The sequence below is a fragment of the Nomascus leucogenys genome, chromosome 5 (genome assembly GCF_006542625.1).
Source record: "Nomascus leucogenys isolate Asia chromosome 5, Asia_NLE_v1, whole genome shotgun sequence".
Taxonomy (NCBI): Eukaryota; Metazoa; Chordata; class Mammalia; order Primates; family Hylobatidae; genus Nomascus; species Nomascus leucogenys.
This window is the reverse complement of record NC_044385.1, coordinates 21,511,554-21,538,588: the sequence shown is the minus strand read 5'-3', so window position 1 is coordinate 21,538,588 and position 27,035 is coordinate 21,511,554. Positions and strand designations below refer to the sequence as shown.

General features: G+C 45.9%; 1 protein-coding gene across 1 annotated transcript in view; it reads right to left on the bottom strand.

The window, feature by feature from the left end:
- The window catches only part of PARP1 (poly(ADP-ribose) polymerase 1), a 47,483-nt gene extending 25,983 nt beyond the window's left edge, over positions 1–21,500 (bottom strand). Inside the window, exons 1-5 of the mRNA XM_030812794.1 lie at positions 21,185–21,500; positions 15,572–15,737; positions 5,506–5,621; positions 3,731–3,945; positions 1,975–2,074 (exon numbers count right to left, since the gene is read on the bottom strand). Coding sequence (XP_030668654.1) covers positions 1,975–2,074; positions 3,731–3,945; positions 5,506–5,621; positions 15,572–15,737; positions 21,185–21,304 — 717 coding nt within the window. The 5' untranslated portion in view covers positions 21,305–21,500. The remainder of the gene's footprint in view (positions 1–1,974; positions 2,075–3,730; positions 3,946–5,505; positions 5,622–15,571; positions 15,738–21,184) is intronic.
- Positions 21,501–27,035: the final 5,535 nt, after the last annotated feature.

Here is a 27,035-nt window from a genome sequence, read left to right as displayed (position 1 = left end):
AGGTGATGAGGAAGCCCTAAGGGTGTGGGGGAGACTGCAAGGCTCCTGGAACCAACCCTCAGAAATCAATCCCCAGAGACACCAGGTAAGAGCTTGGAAGTGCTAGGCTGAGCCCACGGCCCACGTTTATCAGCAACTAGAGGAGGCGGCGTATGGCTGTTCTCCACCAATCTTAGAGTAGGAATGATTCGCAAACACCAATTTCCTTGATGGTGTATTATATTCAGTATCATGCAGGAATGTATTTAAGCTCTTCTGAAAATGGAAGTTTTAATCTTTACTAAGTGCCTACTCTTGGTTGGATGCTTTTACGTATCATCTCACTTATTCTTTTTCTTTTTTTTGAGATGGAGTCTCACTCTGTCACCCAGGCTGGAGTGCAATGGTGTAATCTCGGCTCACTGCAACCTCCACCTTCTGGGTTCAAGCAATTCTCCTGCCTCAGTCTCCTGAGTAGCTGGGATTACAGGTGTGCACCACCATGCCCAGCTAATTTTTGTATTTTTAATAGAAACAGTGTTTCACCATATTGGCCAGGCTAGTCTCAAACTCCTGGCCTCAAGTGATCTGCCTGCCTCGGCCTCCCAAAGTGCTGGGATTACAGGCATGAGCCACTGCTCCCGGCCTCATCTCATTTATTCTCACAACAATCAAGCTTGCTGAGGAAGCTATCAGCCTCTCCATTTTAAAGGCTGACGTTTAAGTCTCCTCCTTCCCCAGGAAAATGGGCAAGTTATTCACCATCTCTGCTCAGATTCCACCTCTGCAAAATGGAGACAAAAATGCCAGTGCTATCATATCCCACAGGGTTGCTATTAGTACCAAAGGAGGATTTTAACTCCACTGGCAAAGCTGCAGGCACACGCGTCTGCACCTGTTTCCCAGCTTCATTTTTAAGGGCTCCCTCGACATCTCCTCTCCATCGCACACCAGGAATGGAGACATGGGAGGAAGAGGAAAAGGTCTAGTGATACAGGATTAAATGGAAGAAGTATAACAATGTCACCCAGGTGACCAAGGGGGTAGAGCCAACAGACACAGATGTGCCACAGTGGGAACGCTGAAGGGCATTTTAATTTTCTGACTCTCTATACATCTCTGATATCACTAGGGAAGAGAGAAGGACACTAAACTCACCAAATGGCCAATGTGAAGTGGCACCACGCTTCTCCTGCAGCCAGTTTTGGTGCATGACAGACACTTTTTTACCATAAGACAATTGAACAAAATGTGTGACTCTTATTTACCAACTAGAACCATATCAGAAATTGCTTTTAATTTTAGTACCACTAGTAAAAACTGAATACTCATAGAAGAGACACAAGCAGATGGCTCATGGAAATCATGTTCTCAAGGAGAGACCAACTGTTTGCCCCCAATTTCCCAGACACCCAGCATTTTCTGATTAATAATTTTTGCTTTGTTTCAACACATACATAATCAACACAGGGATGAATCTTTTGGTCAAGGACCACTGATTTAATGGATAGTTTTCTTCTGTCATTATCAGTCTATCGTTTTTTTAAAAATGAAGATCTTCATTTAAAAAATGTAGAGACACTTGATCTCTTCAAGCCATTTGTCTATGCTAAGAATCTTTGGCATCCTTTAATTAAGTATTCAGTTTCCAAAGTTTGCAAGTGACCACAAAGGTGCAGGGTGTACAGTAGTGCATAATTTGGCCACAGCATGAATCTCTGTCAACCCAGTATGAGGCTGGTGAGTGGAAACAGAGCACTCAGCCCTTGCTCAAGCCTGGCTGCAGGTCAGACACCTACAGCCTAATGTGGATTCTCTTCCAAATAAAAATGGTTTCTTTGGGAGGAGGGAAAACAATCTGGCTATTTAATGACAGCCATCAATTTGCTAAAGGTCTTAACAAGGGGGACACAATTCATTGAATTGTCTTTCCAGAATGAGAAAGAGAATCCAGACAGCAGAATGTTGAAAAGAGACACAGAGCTGAGAACTCACCTTTAGGGCTTTTTCAAGCTTACTATCTTTGTCTTTTTCTTTTTTAGATTTCTTCTTGGCCACTTCATCCACTCCATCCACCTCATCGCCTTTTCTCTTTCTGAAGGAGACACAGGATATGAGAGAGAGCCAGAGCCATTAAAAGTCTGACACCCAATGACTTGCGGTGATGCAGTACCTTAACGTCATTCTATCAACTCCCTCTAGGGCCTACTCACACTTGTCACTCCCTAACCCCTGCCCCACTCAGTGCCCTTAGGCAATCACTGTCTACTCAGGGAGTATTTGCAACCAAGACGGCAGAAGACACCATCCAATTCAGAACATACTCTCCCAGCCACGGAGAGGGGCTAGGGTTGTTCCAGGGACTTAGAACAACCCATTACCAGAATCCAGGGCACAGGCCCCGTCTGAGGTTAAAAAAAAAACAAAAAACAACCATGTATTTCCTGGCCTGGAAGGTTCTAGCAGGGACTAGGCTAGAGGTAAGCCCATGGCTAGGGGGGCAGGGATTGCAGAAAGATAAAGCACAAGTCCAGGGGGCTAGGCCTTTCGAACTAAAACACAGAGCAAGGGAAAGAGGCTGCTCACAGAAGTGGGGCTGTACTGCCACATAAAGCTCTGACAAGTGACAGTCAAAGCAGTGCTAACCAGCCTGCCCCAGCTGGCTCAGCAAACACGGCTCTGAGGCTATATCACCTGCCCCCAAAATACAGGGGCAGGACAGCCACAGTGGTCTGTCAGTCTCAGCTATCACATAGACCTGAGCACAAACCCTTGCACTTTCCTCATCCATAAAATAGGGAAAAGAATACCATCTGCCTCACAGAACTCTGGTGATGGGCAAATGAAACAGTCCAAATACAGGGCTTGATCTGGCATACGAAATGTGCTCAACACATTCTGGCAGTTATCACGACATAAGTGGGAGCTGATGAACTCCCAACACCTATATCACGTGCTGCAATGCCCTGTGGGCTTTTTGACCCATGGCCTGATTTTTCAGTTTTCTTGCACATTCTAGAGCCCCATGTGCTGCTGCAATGAACAGGCGTTTTGAACTGAGATAATGTGTGATGGCTGCTCGATGGTTGCCCAGTCACCATCCAAGGAGCAGGGTGCATACCAGGCTCTGCCACACCACCCCTGGTGTGCTTGTTAACAAGCAATTCTCCAGACTGAGGCTGAGGGACCAGCAGAGGGTAAACTGGAGAGAGCAAGAGGTGTCCATGGATTCAAGACAGTCACTGATGGTCCTTCCCATTCTAAATTTTAACACCATGCAAAACCCTTATCATTCTGAACTCGAAGCCAGGAAAATTATCCACTGCCCATCCCCTAACTAAAAATGGTCACGATTCTCCCAGCATTGTTCCAAATAGTGATCAACCCAGGCAAAACAAATACTCACCCAGGGAAGGAGGGTGGTCTTTTAAGTATCTAAAGGGCTGTGGTGGGAAAAGTGTAGTTAGCCTTTCCATGGAGATCAGATGTTGGAAGGGGAATAGACCACCAGGAAGCAGGTCTCACAGGGCAGAGGGCTCTCGGCAGAGGCCATGGGAACCCCTGGCTGTCCTTCCCTACCCTGTCCTTTGCCCCCACATCTCTGCTGTCACCGTTCCTCAGTTTGCATCTCCCTGGCTTACTGACAGTCAGCGAAGGGAAACAGAGGAGTCGTATGGAAACTGTAGAGCCTTTGGGCCTCCCTCAAGCCCCTCACTGAACCCCCGGGGCAAACCCACAGCGCTTCACCCACCCTTCATTCTTGACTCCTGGGAGCTGCTTCTTCAGGGCTTCTTTATCCTCTGTAGCAAGGAGGCTGAAGCCCTTGAGCTGACTCGCACTGTACTCAGGCCGGAAACCCAGCTCCTCCCTATTCTTGACAAAGCAGTTTGGGTGGTACCAGCGGTCAATCATGCCTAGCTGTGGCTTCTCCGGGTCCAGCATCTTCTTGGACAGGCGCACCTGGCCCTGCAGGAAAAACCGTATGTGGTACCAAGGGAGTGACGAGGAAGGATAGTGAACACGATACGGGCAGCCTGTGCTCCAGCCAGCGAGGAGCTGAGGGTCCAAGCCAAGGCTTGCCTGCCAACTTGAAGACTCATGGGCTTTTGAGAGGTTTAGCTCTCTCAGGTCATCAAGGATTGGGTGTTACCCACCCTCAAGACTCGGGGTTCCTTAAATTCCAAATGGCCGGCAACCTACCTACCTGTCTGGACATGTGAAGAATTGCTAACATTCCCCTTAAGATGTTTCTGCTGACCTGGGGCAGGCATAAAAACACATGGTACGGTGTGCTGGGCAGAGCTAGAGCCTTGCGTGGGCTGGCTTTCAATGCAGCACTTTTTTTGGGCGGGGGGACAGGGTCTTGCTTTGTTGCTTAGACTAGAGTGCAGTGACTTGACTTGAGCTCACTGCAACTTCCACCTCCCAGACTTATGTGACCCTCCCGCCTCAGCCCTGCCTGGCTAATTTTTTTCTTGCAGAGATGAGGTCTCACTATGTTGCTCGGGCTGGTCCAGAACTCCTGGACTCAAGCAATACTCCTGCCTCAGCCTACCGCCCCACCGCGCCCAGCCCCCAATGCAGCACTTTTGTAGTAGCAGGGACTTTCTGTCCACTCCCACCCTCCTATGGCCTCCTTAGTCTCTTTACAGATGACATCCCCTAAGGAGTAATAAACCCACAGGCAAGAATCCAGTCCTGCCAGCCTGCCCAGGTCCCCAGTCCCCAGGCCTGATATTCCCAGGAGAGTTCCAGGCCTGGGAGGCTCAACCCAGAGAATGCAGCAGGAGGGGCTCCTCGCATTACATAAAACCAGCAACCCAGCAGCACATACCATCTGGCATTCCCCTTGAGGTAAAGAGGATCTTAATGTTTGCCTTAAATTTTTGGTGGTTGAAGGTAGCTGGAGAAGATATAGCAATTCCATGTTTTTCTTTTCTAAATACCCATTGGCTCACCTCAGTTTTCTGTACAATACCTCCAGGAGGCAGAAACTTTCAATTAATGCCTTAACTGAATCAATTAATATGTGCATGTCACATTAGAGAAGGGTGAGAAGGCTGCGGGGCACAAGCCTTCCCTTCTACCTGTGTCTCCATCCATTTTGTCTGACTGGCTTTCAGCCTTCAAGGACTAGAACTGGTGGGAAAGCCTGGTTAATGAAGTTCCTTTGATTAAACAGAAGGCTGGAGGCTCATACCAGGGTAAACACACTCCTTATACCTAATTCTACCATAAAACACAGATAAACAGTCTTTCCCCAGCCACTGCTGGGTCCAAAAGAGACTCCTTTTGTTAACGCTTTCCAAGAGCAGATGCATACATGAGAACTGGACCGTGATAAGGAGGACCAAACCTGTCTGGAAGTCACTGACATATCTGGTCAATACTAATGTCTTTTTATTTTTAATCACTTGCGTTGAGCTAGTACCCTAAAGCCCCCATTTCTTCTTTTCTCTTGAGATAGCCAATACATCTATGCAAGCAATCCATAAAGTTCAGGGATCTGAGCCCCCAGTATCTTACCTTTTCTATCTTCTCCATACACCCCTTGCACGTGCTTCTGTTCGACTTGGCGTACTCTGCTGCAAAGTCACCCAGTGTCTTCTCTGCCTTGCTACCAATTCTATCCTGGCCTTTGCCTGAAGAATCAAAAACAGACAGCAATGCTCATCTCAACAGCCCCAAAATGCAGCTCAGAGGAGCCCCCTGTCCTCTTCTACCTCCCCAGGATCCTTCCACTAGGACACTTCATGCCTTGGGAGACTACGATTGGTCCTTCTCATCTGTCTGTTTGTAACAACCGTGGTCAGCTAATAGAGCTTCTTTTCTGGAGATAAATGACCCTTCTCAGACCGAGCTCCTTGAAAGAACAGCACATCAAGGGGTGGTCAGCTGTCTTGACATTCCATCTCCTCCCCTACCTCTGGAAGCCCCTCCCACACTTTAGAAAGCAATTATTAGGTGCTTACCTTAAAAGCCTGGAAGCATTATGACATCTCAGTAAGCCTTCTAATTCCCATTATACTTCTATTTACCAAAGTGTTGAATTAAAGGAAATATTTTGATATAAGTCAGACACAAGTATATGTAAGAATTAGATATGTAGTAAAGGTATCATTTCAGATTAGTGGGAAAAGGTTGAATTATTCAATAAAGAGTTCTGGGGATCACTGGCTAGCCATTTGGGACAAAAACTAGATTCTTTTCTTATTATAAAAATAAATTCCCAGGCTGAATGTTTCTTGCCTAAGATCAGGAATAAGACGAAGCTATCTTCCCATCACTTCTATTCCACATTGTATTGGAGGTTCTAGTAAGTGCATTAAGGAAAGAAAAAGAAACAAAAGGTTTAAGTTTGGAAAAGAGTAGGTAAAGCCATCTCTACTTGTAGATGATTCTATTTGATATTCCTAAGAGACATCTTGAGAAATCTATTTTAAAACCTACTAAATTAAGTGAATTTAGCAAGTACGCAGGGCACACTGTCAATATACAAACATACAAAAATGTCTAATACTAGCAATAAACATACTGGAAAAGGCAAGTGCACTGTTATTTAAACAGCGTTAAAACACATAAAACACTTTGATAAATTTAACAAAAGATGCGCAAGATCTCTACACTAAAAGCTATAAGGCTTTGCTGAAATCAAAGAAGACCTAAGTAAATGAAGAGATGCATCATGTTCATGGACTGTTAAGATGTCAATTATCTGCAATTTGATCCACGGATCCAGTGAGATGCCAATCAAATTCCTAGCAGCTGTATTTGTAATAGCCCCAAACTGGCAACAACCCCAAAGTCACCAATAGAAAAATGGATAAACGAATGGATATATCCAAACAAAGGACTACTCCCCAGAAATAAAAAGAACTAATGACACACAAGATGACCTGGATGAATCTCACAGGCATTGCGCTGAGTGAAGAAAGCGTGTAAGAGGGTATACAATTCCTTTTCTTCCTGAAATTCTAAATCAGGCAAAATTAATCTATGGGGATAGAAATCAGAATGGTGGTTACCTGAATCGGGGAAAAATGACTAGAAAAAGTACAAGGGAACTTCCCAGGGTGACAGAAATGTCTATAACTCAATAGGGTATATGCTAGATGTGTATAACCATTTGTCAAAACTCACTGAACTGTACATGTAAGATCTGTGCATGTAACTATGTAAATCATTTTTAAAATTCCAGATACAATACCAAAGACATACCACAAATGAGAAGACAGACATGACTACACAAACGTTAGTGAAATATGAAACTTCAATGAGGCAAAAAAATACAACAGACAAAAACTTGGAAAAATATTTGTAAAACGTTATGACAAAGAATCAGTATCTTTTACATTTCCTTAAGAACAAGACAAGGCGAGGCATGGTGCCTCACACCTGTAATTCCAGCACTTTGCGAGGATGAGGCAGGAGGATCACTTGAGCCCAGGAATTCAAGACCAGCCTGGGCAACATAAGAGACCTCCTCCATTTAAGGAAGAAACAAACAAACAAAACAACCAAACCCCAGCATGGTGGCACACGCCTGTACTCCTAGCTACTTAGGAAGCTAAGGTAAGAAGATTGCTTAAGCCTAGGAGTTCAAGGCTACAGTGAGCTAGGATCGTGCAATTCCACTCTAGCCTTGGGTGACAGTGTGAGACCCTGTCTCCAAAAAAAAGGAAACACTTAGGAATGGTATGTTAGTAGAGAAATGGGTATATTATATACTGCTGATATAGTATGCGCAGTTGAAGCAATCTTTTCTGGAAGGCAATTTGGCACATACATAGAAAGCCTTAAAATTATTCATCCCTTTGAACAGTAACTGCATATCTTAGAATTAAAGAAATAACTGTACAGGTGCATGGGATGTACAAGAAGTTTGCAGCAGCTCTATGTGTAATATAACTAAAAGGTTAAAATTCTAGTCTCAAAGCAAGACAGGGCTGGGTGCGGTAGCTCACGCTTGTAGTCCCAGCTGCTCAGCAGACTGGAGGATTGCTTAAGCCCAGGAGGCCAAGGCTGGAGTGTGGGCTGTGATCGTTTCACTGCACTCCACAGCCTGGGTGACAGAGCAAGATCTTGCCTTGAAAAAAAAAAAGAAAAAAAGCAAGACAGACTGGATTTGAATCCTGGCTCAGGAATTTACTACCAGTATAACCTTGGGTCAGTTACCTAACTTCTCTGTGCCTGAACTTCCTCACCTGTAAAAACTGACAAAGGACAAGATTAAATTAATATGCCAAGTACTTGGAATACTGCATGAAATTTAGCAAGACCTCACTAAATGACTACTGTGCACTTGAATCGGTAACTTTCAACATGAAAAGAATAAATATCAAGTTGTGAAAGTACTAACAGGTCAACATCACTAGTCGTTAGGGAAATGAAAATCAAAAACCACAGTGAGATACTACTTCACACACATGAGGATGGTTATTATTTAAAAAAAAAAAGTGTTCATAAGAATGAGGACAAACTGGAACCCCCTTGTCTTGCTGGTGGAAATGGAAGAGCTGTTGTAAAAAACAGGATGGAGGCTCCTCAAAAAATTAAACGTGGAATTACCATGATTGAGTGATTTCGCTTCCGGGTATATACAGCAGAGAAGTGAAAGCAAGGTTTCTAACATACATCTGTATACCGATGTTCATTATAGCATTATTAATAATATTCATTATCGTTATTATGAATACTATGAATACCACTAGTAATAGCCAAAATGCAGAAACCTGGCCGGGTGCGGTGGCTCATGCCTGTAATCCCAGCCTGGCCTACGTGGTGAAACTTTGTCTCTACTAAAAATACAAAAAAATTAGGTAGATGTGGTGGTGCATGCCTGTAATCCCAGCTACTTAGGAGGCAGAGGCAGGAGAATTACCTGAACCCAGGAAGTGGAGGTTGCAGTGAGCCGAGATCAGGCCACTGCACTCCAGCCTGGGCAACAGAGTGAGACTTTGTCTCAAAAAAACAAAAAGTGCAGAAACCACCTAAATGTCCACAGACATATGAATGGGTAAATGAAATATGGTATATTCATGCAATTAATGTTTATTATGTCTTTAAAAAGAAGGAAATCCAGACACATGCTGCAACATGGATGAACCTAGAAGAACTATGCTGAGTGAAGTAAGCCAGACACGAAAGGACAAATACTGTCTAACTCCACTTACATGAGGTGCTAGAGTTGTCAACTTCACAGAGACAGAAGCAACAGTGGTCATTAAGGGCAGGGAGAACAGGCAGTTATTGCTTAATGGATTGGGAGTTTCAGTTTGGGAAGATGAAAAAGTTCTGGAGCTGGATGATGGTAATGTTTGCCTAACAATGTGAATCTACTTCGTGCTACTGAACTCTACACTTAAAAATGGTTAAGATAGGCCAGGCACAGTGGCTCAAGCCTATAATCCCAGCACTTTGGGAGGCCGAGGCGGGTAGATCACCTGAGGTCAGGAGTTCAAGAGCAGCCTGGCCAACATAGTGAAACCCCGTCTCTACTAAAAATACAAAAATTAGCCAGATGTGGTGGCATACACCTGTAATCCTAGCTACTTGGGAGGCCGAGGCAGGAGAATCGCCTGAACCCGGGAGACAGAGGATGCAGTGAGCCATGATTGTGCCACTGTACTCCAGCCTGGGCGACAGAGCAAGACCCTGTCTCAAAGAAAAAAAAAAAAGGGTTAAGGTAAATTTTATGTTATGCCTATTTTGCCACCAAAAAAAAAAAAATCAAGTAAGAAAATTGATAGAGTAGGATCTCAATTCTGCAGGAAAGAAAGAAAATCATGCACACTCACAAGCAAATTAGTATTTTCTAAGGAGATATCCCACATGTTAATAAGTCATTTCTGAATTAGAGGATTTGGGATGAATTAAACTTTTCATATATCTAAAAATAGTAAGTTAGGTTCTCTGGATGAAAAATCCCTGGACAATTAGTAGGTAGTATCCTAACTGTATGGTTATGATGGTTTCACAAACAGATACATTTTCAGTAAATTATGCCTTTTCATATTATAAAATTATACTTAGGTCAGCCTGGCCAATATGGTGAAACTCCATCTCTACTAAAAATACCTAGCCAGGTGTGGTGGCACACACCTATAATCCCAGCAACCCAGGAGGCAGAGGTTGCAGCGAGCCGAGATGGCACCACTGCACTCCAGCCTGGGTGACAGAGATTATCTATCTATCTATGTACTTAGGTATATTTATATAACTAGATATAACATATCTATGCCCCTAAACCTACAACTTCCCCTATCCTGAATACAAAAGAGAAAACAGCCACAGAACAAGAAAAATGTCAGCCAGTGTATTTGCTCATGCCTGTAATGTGCTTTGGGAGGCAGAGGTGAGATTGTTTGAAGCCAGGAGTTTGAGACCAGCCTGGGGTCTTGCCAAGCAAGATCCCTTGGGCAACATAGTGAGACTCTGTCTCTATCTTAAAAAAAAAAAAAAAAGTTAAAAAATTAGTTGGGCAACTGTAGTCCTAGCTTCTCCACAGGCTGAGGTGGGAGGATTGCTTGAGCCCAGGAGTTAGAGACCGCAGTGAGCTAAGATCATGCCAGTACATTCCAGCCTAGGCAACAGAATGAGAGCTGTCCTCTGCTAAAACTGACATACTCACCCTCTGAACCCTTTCTTGGCAAATTTACTTACTTATTAAAATTCCCAATTCTGAGCCGTTACTAATCTGTTTGCAGCAAGCAGCTGGTCAGACATACCAACAGCTGCAAGGACCAGCTGCTGCAAGAAGGACAGACAGTGATACGGTTTGGATCTGTGTCCCCACCCAAATCTCCTATCAAATTATAATCCCGAATGTTGGAGGTGGGGCCTGGTAGGAGGTGACTGGATCACGGGGACAGATTTCTCCCTTGGTGCTGTGTCACGATACTTGTGAGTTCTCCTGAGATCTGGTTGTTTAAAAATGTGTAGCACCTCCCCTCTCACTCTCTTCCTCCTGCACCGGCCATGTGAACTGCCGGCTTCTCCTCTGCCTTCTGCCATGACAGTAACAAGGTTGGAGAACTGACACTACCCAACCTAAAGACTTACTATGAAGCCACAGCAGTCAACACAGTGTGGTACTGGCAAAAGGATAAGTAGATCAGTGGGACAGAACAGGGAGCCCAGAAACAGAGCCACACAAGCACAGTCCACTGATCTTTGACAAAAAAGTAAAGGCAAAAATGGAGAAAAGATAGTCTTTTCAACAAACGGAGCTGTAACAACTGGATATCCACATGCAAAAAAAAAAAAAAAGAAAAAAAAGAAAGGAATCTAGACACAGACCTTACACCCTTCACAAAAAGTAACTTAAAATGGATCACAGACCTAAATGTAAGACACAAAACTGTTAAACTTCTAGAAGAAAATCTAGATGACCTTGGGTCTGGTGATGACTTTTTACAAACAACACCAAAAGCCCAATCCACTAAAGAAGTAACTGATTAACTAGAATTCACAAAATTAAAAACTTCTGCTCTGCAGAAGACCAGCCACACACTGAGAAAAAATATTTTCAAAAGACATATGATAAAGGGCTGTTATCCAAAATATACCAAGAACTCTTAGGACTCAAGAGTAAGAAAACAAACAATCTGATTTTAAAAAGAGCGAAACCAGGAGTTTGAGACCAGTCTGGGCAACAAGGTGAGGCCCTGTCTCTACAAAAAATTTTAAAAAATTAGCCAGGCATGGTGGTGCGCACCTGTAGTCCCAGCTACTCAAGAGGCTGAGGTGGGAGACAGAGGTCAAGGCTGCAGCGAACTGTGATCACACCACTGCACTCTAGCCTGGGCGACAGAGCAAGACAGTCTTAAATAAAAAAAAAAGTGGGGGTGGGGGCAGGCAAAAGACATTTCATCAAAGATATACAGATGGTAAACAAACATATGAGAAGATGTTCAAGATAATTACAGTATTAGGAAAATGCAAATTAAAACAATAATAAAATACTATACATCTATTAGAATGGCCAAAATCCAAAACAATGACAACACCAAATGCTGGCAAAGATGTATGATGATACGAACTCTTAACCATTGCTGGTGGGAATGGAAAATGATTCAGCTTTTTGGAAGACAGCTTGGCAGTTTCTTACAAAACTAAATATACTCTCACCACATGATCCAGCAATTGTACTCCTTGATTACCCAAAGGAGTTGAAAACTTATGTCCCCATAAAAACCTGCACATGGTGGATGTTTCTAGAAGCTTTGTTCATAATCGCCAAAACTTGGAAGCAATCAAGATGTCCTTCAGCAGGTCAATGAATAAACAAACTGTGGTAATCCAGACAATCGAATATTATTCAGTAATAAAAATAAATGAGCTATCAATACAACAAGACATGGAGGAATCTTTTTTTTTTTTTTTTGAGACGGAGTCTCGCTCTGTTGTCAGGCTGGAGTGTAGTGGCGTGATCTCCGCTCACTGCAACCTCCGTCTCTCGGTTCAACCAATTCTCCTGTCTCAGCCTCCCGAGTACCTGGGCCTACAGGCGCACACTACCACGCCCGGCTAATTTTTGTATTTTTAATAGAGACAGGGTTTCACCATATTGGCCAGGCTGGTCTCGAACTCCTGACCTCGTAATCCGCCGGCCTCGGCCTCCCAAAGTGCTGGGATTACAGATGTGAGCCACCGTGCTCGGCCCGACATGGAGGAATCTTAAGAGCACATTACTAGTGAGAGAAGCCAATCTGAAAAGGTTACCTTCTGTATGATTTCAACTATATTATATTCTGGAAAAGGAAAAACTATGGAGAAAGTAAAACGATCAGTGGTTACTAGAGGTTAGAGGGGAGGGAGGAATGACTAGGCAAAGCACTAGGATTTCCCATGCAGTGAAAGGACTCTGGAGGCTACCATAAAGGTACGTGCATGTCAATGTACATTTGTTAAAACTGACAGAATGTATAACACAATGAGTGAGCCCTCACGTAAACTACAGACCTCGAGGGATAACGATGTGTCAATGTAGCTCATCAGTTATAACAATGGACCACTCTGGTGGCGATGTTGACTGTGGACAAGTCTGTGTATGTGTGGGGTGGGGAGGGCTAACGGGTATATGGAAACTCTGTACTTTACTCAATTTTGCTGTGAACCTAAAACTGGTGTAAGAAAAAAAGTCTATATACAGGAGAATGTCATGAACCTGGGAGGTGGAGCTTACAGTGAGCCGAGATCGCACCACTGCACCCCAGCCTGGGTGACAGAGCGAGACTCCGTCTCCAGAAAAAAAAAAAAAAAGAAAAAGAAAAAAAAGTTTATATATAAAAAAAGGTTAAACAGACAATGGAACAGAAATTTTTAAAAGGACCCCAAAATACACAGATTTTGTGCATGATACAAGACACCTCTCAATGGGGGAGATGAATAAGGCAATAAACAAAGTAGGGGCCTGGCACGGTGGCTCACACCTGTAATCCCAGCACTTTCGGAGGCCAAGGCGGGCGGATCATGAGGTCATAAGTTCGAGACCAGCCTGGCCAACATGGTGAAACCCCGTCTCTACTAAAAATACAAAAAATTAGCTGGGCATGGTGGCAGGCACCACGCTACTCGGGAGGCTGAGGCAGGAGAATCGCCTGAACCCGGGAGGTGGAGATGGCAGTGAGCCAAGACCATGCCACAGTACTCCAGCCTGGGCAACAGAGTGAGACTCCATCTCGAAAACAAAACAAAAACAACAACAAAAAAACAAAGTAGGGAAACTAGATTATCATCTGGAAAAAAATAAAACTGGAATCATGTCTCACACCATACATCAGCACACACCGGGATAACTTTCAAATAAACATTTAGATGTTAAAAGAAATAAGGAACCATAAAATTACACGTACTGGATACAGTTCATCTGTATCCCCAGGCTGGGCTACCTGACAGTGGCTGCTGGTGCCACAGCCTTGTTCCCTAGCACTGTCACTACCTCAGGGTAAGGGCCACACCCTGGCATACCCACCCTGTAGTGATCACCACAGTAACAAACACAGCACTGTCACCAACAGGCCAACTCTTTCAAAACCAGGGACTCTGAGTCCTCCCACCACTTCCAGATCCATAGGCAGCTCTGGCTGCAGGGTGTGACTGTGCAGAGGCCAGTAACACAATCTGGAAGTGCAGAGAACCACAGCACCACAGGTGAGCTAAAACCAATGAGAAACAAGAGACAGAAAGAACCAATGGATAATGCTGCTCCCTTCCTCCTGCTCCGAGGGGCTTTTCTGAAGCTTGGTGGCAAAGGACTTGCGTGAGGGCATCCTGCATGACCGAGCCATTGGCTGTTTCTCATGAAGCCATGGCCAGCTTGACAACATATGGCACTGTGCTTGCCCTCCTGCCTCCCCTTCCTCCCTCTCTCTTGCTGCCCTAGGATTACATCTCCTAATAAAGCTTTTAATAGCTTTGCTTTATGCTCTGCTCTCTATGTCACCTGACATGACCTGTACTAAGACGTGGGAGAAGACATAAAAGGAGAAAACTGTGGAGACAGTAAAAAGAACGGTGGTTGTCAGGAATTAGGAGGGATAAACAGGGGATTTTTAGAGCAGCGAAACTGATGCAGGGCAGGCCAGCCCTAAATTGGGGATTGGCCTGGAAGGGTCCTTGGCTTTGCTCTGGAAAGAATTTAAGAGTGAGCTGGTGGTAGAAGCAAGCAGCTTTATTGAGGCAGCAGTGTTACGGCTCTGTGACTGCTCCTGCAGAGCAGGGCTACCCCACAGGCAGTGTGCTGAGAGCAGCAGCTCAAAGGCAGTTCTGAGGTCATATTTACACCCACTTTTAATTATATGCAAATTAAGGGGCAGATTACGCAGACATGTTAAGAAATGGGGTGGTAACTTTTAGGTCATCAGATTGTTGTCACAGAAAGGGGTGGTTAACTACTGGGTGTTGCCATGGCAATGGTAAACTGATATGGCACACCGGTGGGTGTTTTATGGAAAGCTGCTTCGTCCCTGTCCCTGCTTTATTAGTACTCGGTTTGGTTTGGTGTCTGAGCCCCGCCTCCTACCTCATTCCCCTCTCAGAGATGAGCTATTCTTCCTTTATCTTAAGGGGGCTGCAGAAGGGTGCAGCTCTGAAACCACTCTGTATGATACTATAACGGCAGATGCATGTCATCGTACATTTGTTCAAACCCACAGAATGTACAGCATCAGGAGTTTCTGGACTCTGGGCAATAATGATGTGTCAGTGTAGGTTCTTCAATTATAACAAATGTACTACTCTGGTGGGAGGTGTTGACAAGGAAGAGCCTGTGTGGTGAGAGGGGGAGGGGGTACTGGAAACTCTTTGTTCTTTGCTTACTTTTGCCATGAACAAAAATAAAGTCTATTAAAAACAAAACAAATTTAAAGGCTACATTCCAAGCATCTGGAAAAACAAAATACCAAATATCATCCAACAGATGATGCTGAGTCCAGGAGGTGTTGCTGAAATAACATGGGCACCATACGCTTGATCTGCACGTGTGGGAGAGAGCAAGCTGGGGGAGGTTTGCTTTGCTCTCTGAGAAGAGGCCTCCCTGGGAGCTTCAGGGTGGGGGCTGAATGCCCATGCTGCCCCAGTTTGTACACACCTGTCACTCCTCCAGCTTCCGCTGTCTTCTTGACTTTCTGCTGGTCATCCCACCGAAGCTCAGAGAACCCATCCACTTCAATGTCAGGGTGCCGGATGGAGTGGCCCACCTTCCAGAAGCAGGAGAAGTGGTACCAGTGTGGGACTTTTCCATCAAACATGGGCGACTAGAAGGAAGAGAAACAGAGGGAAGTAACTGAGCAGTTAACTTTTGGCTTAGACCCACTAGACCTTGACCTCGACCTCGACCTCGACCCCAGTCCCAGGCCCAGCCATGGGATAGCACATGAAACCTTTGTTCTCCTATCTGTGAAAGGAGGACAGCCTCCGCTCTCACATGAAGAGCTGCAGTATCCTTCTCACAATCTTCCCCAAGGCTCAGAAGACTGTAGCCCACTGTTCTTGAGCTCATTCTCTTAGGACACCAAACACAGCTACGAGAAAGGTGGCCTTTTACCACTGAGCTCTGCCCCATGTCCCTTTTGACCACACACTGCTACATTTAGTGGTGAGCTGCCTCATGGCCTAGTGAAACGCACAGAAGACACCTGTGCAGAGTCACAATCCTGCAGCATCTGCTGGGAACGGCCAGACAACTGCTCCAGGCATGCCTGGACTCAAAGGGCCTGTGTGCCCCAGAAAAGGGCTCTTTAAGTGCCTCTGCAGTTAAGAATAACGAGGAACAAGACCCAGATAATGAGCAAAGCAGAGAAAGTGTGTCAGAAAAAAGTGTCAAGCTCGCAGCAGCCACACAGATGGGAGTGGAATGAATGGAGGTCTGTGAGGCAACTGTGACAGCCGATGGTTCGGGGCAGCATGCCTGAAGCTGGAGTCAGGCTCACTGGCCTTCCGGGGTGCAGTTTCCCAGGTGCAGGACCTGGGAAGTCTGGCCACAGGGAACACAGTTCCCCTCTCCAGGTGGTTTGCTTCCCACTAGGCCTTTCATTGTGACAGGGTCAGGTTCTGCTCCCAGGCCTCGAGCACTGTCTGGCTTTTTTTTTTTTGAGACCGAGTCTTGCTCTGTTGCCCAGGCTGGAGTGCAGTGGTGTGATCTCGGCTCACTGCAACCTCTGTCTCCCAGGTTCAAGCGATTCTCCTGCCTCGGTCTCCTGAGTAGCTGGGACTACAGGCACGTGCCACCCACGCCTGGCTAATTTTTGTATTGTTAGTAGCAATGGGGCTTCACCATGTTGGCCAGGCTGGTCTCGAACTTCTGACCTCGTTCACCTTGGCTTCCCGAAGTGCTGGGATTACAGGCGTGAGCCACTGCACCCAGTCCTGGCTTTACAGAGTGGACGGTGACAGCGATTGGGAAGAAGGGGAAGACACAGCATGTAGTGTGGGTCCCTGCACCTTTCATAAGCCATCCTGTGTAATCCCACAATCTGCCTCTGGGTGAGAACCAGCACTTTCATTCACAGATGGAGACAACGGGGCTGGAAATCCTTGCCTGGGGGGTTGGGAGTCACAGAGGCAGCAAATGAATGATTTGACACCATGGTTCCTCCCACCACACTCCACTGCCCGGCAGGAAGAGCTACTTAAAAATACACCAACTGTGATCTGACTAAAGTAAGGGAAGTCCCAAACATCTGCTTTTATAGAACATAAAGCTAAATGTCACACAGATGCAATCAGAGTATTAAAACAGCAATAAAAGTAAATGTGCTGAATTTTTAGGATGGAGTTGTGGGGAGAGGGAAAATACTCTGGAAATGCAATGATAAGGTGCCCCACTATCTCTCTGCACTATGAGTGGCCTCTTTCGGGATGTGATTATTAAAATACACAGCTAAGACTATGGCAGCACAAGGACGCCTCAACATCAGCTTTCCCCTGGGTCTGGAATGCTCCCCAGCCCTGTTCAGAGCACTCCCTCAGGTCCCCCAATACCCCTTCCACAGCTCCCCTCGCTCACTAAGAACCATGCATTTGGTGATTATTTCATAAGGGGCCTATCTTGCTATTCTCTAGCAACATCTGTCACAGAGGGCACGCAGTGTTTGCTTAGGGCTCCAAGTCAGATGGAAGAAAAAAGGATGGGGAAATTCCTGCTGTAGAAGAGACAACAAATGGCATTTCTGAGAGCATACTCATGTTCCAGCTCTCAAACGTTTCACCAGATCTCAACTAGGCTGCTGATACAGATCCCTAAGCATATGGCTATCATGGAACATTTGCAGTGGCCTTGACCTGGCTCTGCCTGCTTGTCTACCCCTTGTCTACCCTTCCTGCACAATGCTCCAGTTACCCTTGTATAAAAAGGCACAGGTAATGGCTATGGCACTTCTTCCTGGCTGTGCCAGGGGCCCCAGACCTGCTGCCCTTTGGTCTGGGTGCTGTCTCCCCCAACCACTGGCACAGTACTGGACACCCTAGAGGTGCTGCCCAATGGTGCAATCACACCACAAGCTTAGAGAACAAGAGCCTCAGCAGAAGCACCCTTGACGAAAGCAATGCTTTGCCCTAAAACTCAGGACTGAGAATGATGTGGCAGAAAGGCATCAGACCAAGGTCACGAGACTACCGACTCCATTTGTTAGCTGCACAGCTCGGGCAAGGCGCAGAATCTTTGGCTGTGCATCCAAGCAAAAACTGAGCACCTAACATACCAGGGTCCTCACCCAACCAGCAGCTGGTGAACTGCGTTCCCTTCTGTGCAGAACAGGCCATGCTACTTGTCCATCTACGCCACAGAGAGGATGAACTGACCTCACCGCATGCCTCCGGGTGCTCAAACCCTCCCAGGACAGAGGAACTCAAAGGTCTACCGCCATCCTCCTCTTACCAAAATGCTGGAGGGCCCAGCTCATCCTTCCCAAGATGCCCCAGGCATGAGGGCTAAAGTATCAGGTATCAGATACTCAGAGAACAATACTCCCATGTAAATGTAAAAGAAGGTATTTAAATTCAAGCAAGTGAAAAGGCTTCTTTCTTTTTGGCCTTCACCAGCTCAGCCTACCAGACCAACTTTAAATTCTGAATTAAAACTCTGAATCCACCCTCAATCACAATTACATAAAAGTCACAGTTACTTTTAATAATAAAGAGTTTCTTTCACTATCAAGTACATCAAGGAAAGCCCAGAATGTTGTTATTACTATTTTTTTTTTCAGACAGGGTCTGGGTCGGTCGCCCAGGCTGGAGTGCAGTGGCACTATCTCGGCTCACTGCAACCTCCACCTCCCAGGCTCAAGCAATCTTCCAGCTTTAGCCTCCAGAGTAGCTGGGACTTACAGGCACGCACCACCACACCCCGCTAATCATTGCATTTTTTTGTAGAGACAGGTTTCACCATGTTGGCCAGGCTGGTCTCGAACTGCTGAGCTTAAGTGATCTGCCCGCCCCAGCCTCCCAAAGTGCTGATTACAAGCGTAGGCCACCAAGCCCGGCCCCAGAATGTTAAACTTGATCAGGTTCAGTTTCCTCCATCCGGCCTCCCCCACAGCTAAGCCTCCTCTAACTTCCTCCACAGCGGTGTTGTTCTAGCCTCAACACACTGTCTGGACTTGGGTTTTCTGTTTGTCTTTCCACTAGAACACAGTACTCTGCCCACCTGTTAAGACACATGGATGTCCCTTTCTCAGAATAACATTTAAAAATGGGTAATTAAAAGGCTCGCAAATGGCCAGGCATGGTGGCTCACGCCTGTAATCCTAGCACTTTGTGGGGCCGAGGTGCGTGGATCGCTTGAGCTCAGGAGTTTGAGACCAGCCTGGGCAACATAGTGAAGACTCCATCTCAAAAAACAAAACAAACAAAAAGGCTCGAAAAGGAAACATATTGACATAATTATCAAAACATTTGAAAGGTAATTTGGGTACAGTAACCCGTGAGCTTTAAAGTATTAAATAACAAGATCTAGTACCGCCTCTAATAACTGTGATTTTTGTAGCAATGAGAGTAAATTATATTTTGAGAAACTCCCAACTGTAAAGTGATATGAAAATATCTGTAATTATCACTGGTGAAAAAAATAATAGGGACTGCTAATATGCCTTTGCTTTGCTGCTTACATTTATGATTAGAGGAAATAATTAATTTTATCTATAGGTTAGTGGAGATGGAGATATCAATTTTTTCTTATCTAAACTCATGGACCTCTTGCGTTCTACCTACCATCCCACAGACCCTGGGTTAAGAGCTCCTGCACCAAGAGTGAGAACTTCATAACAGGCTGCCTTATATATTCAAGGTAAGTTCTAGGTTCCTTAGTGGGAAACAAGGCTCTTCAAATTGTAGGCCCTGTCTACTTCCCTATCCTCATCTTTCTGCTCCACTTCTGTGAATTAACGATTCCTAATCAAGCTTCCACCCTTAGCTGGGTCATCTCGGACTCCAAGGCCCACACTGCCTAGAGCACAGCTCCATCAGGTGGCATCCATACCCCTCTGTAGGGCAATGTTTGTTTACCAATTCCCGTTTAACCAAACTGGAAATTCCCAAAGGTGGATTCTGTGTCCTTAAAACCTAACAGAGTGCTTGGAACTTAACAAATGCCTACCAAATAAGCACTGTGTGCCACGTACTGACTTAGGTATGCCCCGAGGACACCAAGATGACAGACATTGTGAAATAAGATAACGGAAGTACACCTGGCACTTGGGTATCCACTCGGTAAATGTCGCCCTCCCTTGTACTCTCTAAGTACTGAAAATCCACTGAGGGCTATCTGGTCATTCCTAAAACACATTACAGCTCATGGTAGGGAGGAAAATCAAGCTACCTTGACCATGAGCACTAAGCTTGGGTAATAAGTTGGAAGCGAGGAGGAACAGGGCAGGTGAGAACCAGAATTATTAATACAAAGGCAGACATCGACAAACTGGAAGCTGGAGGCAGGAGCCCCTGGGAAATGACAGGCGCCTTCAAGCCCACCACCTCACAGAAGGCTCAGGAAACCTCCGAAGGGGATCCTCAATCTATCAAAAAGCCCACATGAGAAACCCCCCTGGAGCCGCTCTTACTCAAACCAGACAGCTGCAAATGCACCAAGAGAACGCGTCTGTGAATCTGGAAAATTTGGGGAAAATGTTATTTTAAAGCACAAATTAGGCTCAAAGTGAATGTACTGTACAGAAATGACACCTCTCTGCATAGTTTTGCCTAATTAAAATAAAAAATGAGGGTGAGCGTTGAAATGACGTGTTGAAATGACGGCCAAAAATAGGATTTAAAAAAAAAAAAAAACCCCACAAGCCAGTCGCCACCATCCATGTAGAACAAAAACCTTCCGGAATAAGCTAGGTCAAAATCAGATTAGCTTAAAGAGACCACGTACAATTCCCCCCCAACCCTTGAGGCGAACGGCAGTAATAAAACACCACCACCCAGAAAGGAGGAGAGAAGCGGCTCCTTGTTTTCACAAAGCGAAAAGCAACACCAGCTGCAGACTGTATTTCCCGGGCTTTTCCTGCAACATCAGCAAAACCTTCCGGAAGGGTCGGCCGGGCCGCTCGGGGGAGGAGGGGCGGCCGCGGCCCCACAGGCCCCAAGTGCCGCTCTGAAGGCCCGGGCCCGCTCGCTCCCTGGGCTCGCCCTCCCCCAGCCTTCCCGGACACAGTTAACCCGGGGCGCCGCGTCCCCGCCCCGCCGCCCGCACAGCGGCCCACACCTGCACCATGATGGCCATCCGGAGCGAGTCCTTGGGGATGCTCTCGCTGCATTTCTTGCAAGAGGCGCGCCCGCTCTTGGCGTACTCGACTCGGTAGAGCTTATCCGAAGACTCCGCCATCCTCCCCTAGCTGCCGCCAAAGCTCCGGGAGCCCGACGCCACGACCTAGAAACACGCCGCCGCCTCGCCGCCCCGCGTGCGCTCACCCAGCCGCAGGCGCCTGAGCGCCCAGAGCCGCCACCGAACACGCCGCACCGGCCACCGCCGTTCCCCGATAGATTGCTGATGCCTGGCCGCGGGAACGCCCACGGAGCCCACGTCCACGGGGCGGGGCCGGCGGCGCGCGCGCCCCCTGCCGACCGGGGGGCGGAGTTTCCCGGGCGCCTGCGGGTGGAGCTCTGCGGGTCGCTGCCCTGGGGGCCGAGGCGGGGCTTGGGCTGAGCTAGCAGCTCTTTGGAGGACCCGGCGCCACCCCTTTGATTGTTCTGGCCCAGGAAGTCTTACTCGTTTTCATAATTAATTTTACCCCAACCCCTCCCCCTTTTATTTTTGAGATTAAGTCTCACTTCGCTGGAGTGCAGTGGCGTGATCATGGCTCACTGCAGTCTGGAACTCCTGAGCCCAGCGATCCTCCCACCTAAGCCTCCCGAGTAGCTGGGACTACAGGCGCTCACCACCACAGCTGGCTAATTAAAAAAAAAATTTTTTTTTAGGGCAGGGTCTCGCCAAGTTGGCTAGACTGGTCTCAAACTCCTGGCTGCAAGTGATCTTCACGCCTCAGCCTCCCGAAGTGCTGGGATCAGGGGCATGAGCTACTACGCCGGCCCCAAACTCTTAAGTGTGTCCTCTCTCCCCTGAGGGCAGCTGGGTCCGGGAAGCGCAGGGCCCCCCTCGGGAATATAGTTGATTGGCCGGAGGTGGACCCTGCAGTGTTAGGTCAACCCCTCTGGCTTGGACTGGCGTTCTAACCTGCCGTCCATAGACCATCGGGACAAAATACCAACTGAAACCTAGCATTTCCTTTATTATGAATTTGACTACAAATCCCAGGAGCATTAGTAGTACCTGTGACTTTGTGGGAAATAGTCATCACAGATATTTTCATGTTACTTTACAGTTGTTGGTGATAACTCAAAATATTAAGCTCATCACTACTCAAAATTGTGGTAATGACTAGACGTGTTGCTATCAGATATTTTGTGTGTGTGTGTGTGTGTGTGTGTGTGTGTGTGTATGTGTGTAAAGAGATGGGGAATCTCTCCATGTTGCCCAGGCTGGTCTTGAACCCCTGGCCTCAAGCAATCCTCCCACCTCGGCCTCCCAAAGTGCTAGGATTACAGGCATGAGCCACTGCACCTGGCCTAGATCTTGTTGTTTAATATAGAACTATACTTTAAAATATAGTTTATTAAAATTGGTTTCTAATCCTATGCATTTTTTTTTTCATTTCAAAGATTGTAACATGAGTATGCTGTATTTGAAAATACTCAATTCTGGTATAGAGGACAAGAAAAATAAGCAGATGAATAAAACTCATAAAAAGTGTTAACCATAGAGCAGCTAGTAGCTTAAGAGATAAAGATGTTGAGTAAGCAGGAAGGTTGTGAGACATAGGCCAAATCCTAAAGTTAGTAACCAGTTAGATACGTTGAAGGTAGGCTAGGCGCAGTGGCTAATGCCTATAATCCCAGCACTTTGGGAGGCTGAGGTGGGCGGATCCCTTGAGCCCAGGAGTTCAAGACCAGCCTGGACAACATGGCAAAACCTTGTCTCTACAAAAATTAGCTGGGGGTGGTGGCAGGTGCCTGTAGTCCCAGCTACTCGGGAGGCTGAGGTGGGAAGATCACCTGAGCCATAAAGGTTGAGGCTGTGGTGAGCCATGATAGTGCCACTGCACTCCAGCCTGGGTGACAGTGTGACCCTGTCTCAAAAAAAAAAAAAAAAGATATTTTGAAGGTAAACAGAATAAGTGGAAAATATGATGGAACAAATACAAGTTTTACTTAGAAAATGACCAAGTCAAAAGGCATGATCATGCCATCTCTGGGTTGACAACTATATCATCCTTAAATGGCCACTCATTGGTGATAAGATTATGGTCCCATCCTGGCATCCGTATGCTCTGCCCCCAAAATGCAGCTAAAGTTCAGATCTGTTCAGCAGGCTGATTGGTGAGCTGCAGCTGTGGCTGAGTGTGCTTGCACTTGTGTCTCTCTGACAGTGCAGTGTTGAGTTGCGCCAGGTACCCTCTGTTGAGCCGCCTTGAGCATCCTCAACTCTGTCAGTGGGACAGGCTGATGCGGCAGAGAGAGGGAAAACATATCAATATTAGCCAGGCGCAGTGGCTCACGCCTGTAATCCCAGCGCTTTGGGAGGCTGAGGTGGGTGGATCACCTAAGGTCAGGAGTTCAAGACCAGCCTGGTCAACATGGTGAAACCCCATCTCTACTAAGAATACAAAAATTAGCTGGGCATTGTGGTGCGTGCCTGTAATCCCAGCTACTCGGGAGGCTGAGGCACGAGAATTGCTTGAACCCAGGAGGCAGAGGTTGCAGTGAGCCGAGATCACGCCATTGCACTCCAGCCTGGGCAGCATAGTGAGACTGTCTCAAAAAAAGAAAAGAAAAGAAAAGAAGAGAAAAGGGGAGGGGAGGGGGGGACGGGAGAGGAGAGGAGAGGATTGCCTAATTTTAGGTTCTGGTGGTGTGGTCCATCTGCCTTGCCTGTATCCTATCCTGTGTATGTTATCCACCCCATCGAGTTCTTGCTGTAATGGTTTTAAACTGATTCAATAAACCCTGCAATTTAAGCATCATAATTTGGTCTGTGAGGCTTTCTGTTTTGTAACTTCTGGGATAGTTTGCCTGATAATGTACCTAGAAGCTACTATTGCATTAAGGTAGGTTCCTCCACAATATTTATTCTGGAAAGGGCTTCATGGACCACCAAAGGGGTCCTAGGCACACACACAAAAGGTTAAGAATTCCTGCCCTAGAACCTGAGGAAAGCCAGCTATCACCTACTGCCTTCTCAGTATTTTGGTTTGGATGGCTTATATGCATCTCCATTTATGTCCAAAACTGCCCTAGTGCTTCCCATCTCAGGAAATGGCCCACCATTCTTTGCATTACTTAGGCCAAATGCTTTGTAGTCAACTTGACTCTTCTCTTTTGTCCCATGTTCAATCCATCCCCGAATTCTAACTTCCTGACTTTGATCCTTTCTCATGGCCCAGCTACCATCCTTTTTGGTGGCTCTGTATCCCTCACCAGAATGTAAGCTCCACGAGGGCAGGAGCTTGTGTCTGTTTTGTTGCAATATCCTCAGTGCCTGAAACAGTGCCAAGCACTCACCAATATTTGTTGAATGAATGACTGAATCCCACAGTTGGCCCTCCCTTCCCACAGCCCAACAGTTTAATTAATAATGTTATTTCACATTTGTATATAACTAACTTATACTGTGCACCAACAAGAACCTTAAATCTGAAATTCCCATGCTGGTTTATAATCCCTATAGTATACCAGGCAAAGTCGGTGGCTATAGAAAATACCACCAGGACAGGGTTGTCTGAAGAATTACTTGATAATTCTTGTTAATAACACAAAAATGAAAAAAGAACACCGTCATGCAGTTTACAAATAAATCTTACGTGGCTTTACATTTCAATTTTTTTCTTTAAAAGGAATGAGCTGTGTCCAGGTAGGTTAAATGCTTTATAGACAAGAGAAAAAAAAAAAAAGCTGCCATAGAACCACTTTATTTGTCATTATCATCGACTTCATTTTTTATTTTCCTTATCTTCTTTGTCTTTCTCCGCTTTGTTTTTTTTTTTTTTCTTGCTTTCTTCGGCCTCGACAGCATCATTTTTGCCACATCAGCTTTCCTTTGGCTGGATATGCAGCATTCTGCTCTTGGTACTTTTCCTTCAGTCGAGAAGCCTTCTTTTTGGGCTGCTTGCCATCTGCAGCGTGGTCACTCATGTCCCTCCCAGGTTCTTGGCATCACTGCCAGTGGACAGACGGGGATCTCCTTTGATTTGAGGGCAGTACTCAGAACACAAAGTGAAAGCCCAAAGGAGGCCTTTTGGGTGCATTAGAATCTCTGAATTTCCGTTTTACTTCTCTTTTAGGAGGGATGTAAGTTTTCATTTCTTTTTCATAAAGGGCCTTGAATACTCTCGGCCATGCCTCCAATTTCCGTCTCTTTAGCAAGTAAGGTTTTCCACCTTTCTGAACATGTTAATGAACATTCTGAGAAGATGAATGAAACATCTGGTTGCTTCTCCTGTATCCGGCAAGTGTGCGCAGAATGCCTGTGATGACATTTTGCCCCTGGGATCATTGGGCTCTCCTTTGCCCATGTTTAGTTATTTTTGCTCAGTGAGGCACAGAATCACTCAGTGTCCATTTGGCCCTCACTTACCTTGGCAGTGTCTCTAGGTAAGGAGTTCTAGATCAGCCTGGACAACATAGCACGACCCTGTCTCCGCAAAAAAAAAAAAAAAAAGTAAATAAACTCACAACAAACATTTGGTGTAAGGTAAGGGTCCAACTACATTCTTCTGCATGTGGAGATCCACCATCTGTGGAAGAGACTGTCCTTTTCCCACTGAATGATCTTGGCACCCTTGTTGAAATCATTTAACCATGTATGTTGAGGGTTTATTTCTGGGCTTTCTATTCTGTTCCATTGGTCTATATGTTTGTCTTTATTCCAATACCACATCATAGTAAGTTTTGAAATCAGAAAGTGTGAGACCTCCAACTTTATTTTTTCTTTTACAAAGTTGATTTGTCTTGGTTTTGTTTTATATTTTGTCAAGATTGATCAGGAGTAGAAAGAAGAGGTGGTGGCTCGCGCCTGTAATCCCAGCACTTTGGGAGGCCGAGGCGGGCAGATCACAAGGTCAGGAGTTCGAGACCAGCCTGACTAACATGGTGAAACCCTGTCTCTACTAAAAATACAAAACAATTAGCTGGGCCTGGTGGTGCATGCCTATAATCCCAGCTACTCAGGAGGCTGAGGCAGGAGAATCCCTTGATCCTGGGAGGCGGAGGTTGCAGTGAGCCGAGATTGTGCCACTGCACTCCAGCCTGGTCGACAGACCGAGACTCTGTCTCAAAAAGAAAAAAAAGAAAGAAAGAAGGGAGACACACAATTCTGACTGCTGGTGTATCTGTGTGTGGTGGTGGTGGTGGTGGTGGGTGGTGTCTAAAGCCCCACACCAGGGATTTCCTATTAAGCAGGTGAGGCAGAAGTTGCACAGAGGAGCTGGGCTCCCATTTCACACCTAGAGACAAGGGAGATGGAAGTGCAGGCTAGCCTATGTCTGGGAAGAAGGCAGGGACAGACTTCCGTGGACAACTAGCAGTGTCTGCCACAGTTGTATCTTACATTATTCTTCTTCCTCAGGACTAAATGTCCCTGCAATCCAAAAAATCAGATCTTCAGATGTGGGAACACTTTTTTTTTCTATCATTGATTTGACTATTTGCTTTGCTTCATTTTTAGAAATACCCTCCCAATTTCATAATGTTTTGTTTATCTCTTTAACTTTTTGCAAGTTAGTGAGAAGCTGTCTCAGCTTAATTTCTCAGGTCACTGACGAGAGCTTCTGCTGTGTCCATCTTTCATTAGGTTAACAAATTTTAGCCATTACATGTTTTACTTTCCAGTATCTTGAGCTGATGTTTAATGAGTGCAACATAGTCTAGAAGTTATTGCTCTCTTAATGATGTGTCTTTAATTTTTAGGTTTTGTCAGTTCTGCTGAGTTTGGTATAGTAAGACCCTTCCACAATGTGGTGTTCCAAAACACAAATGGTAAGATGTGGGGTTGTGTAATTGTG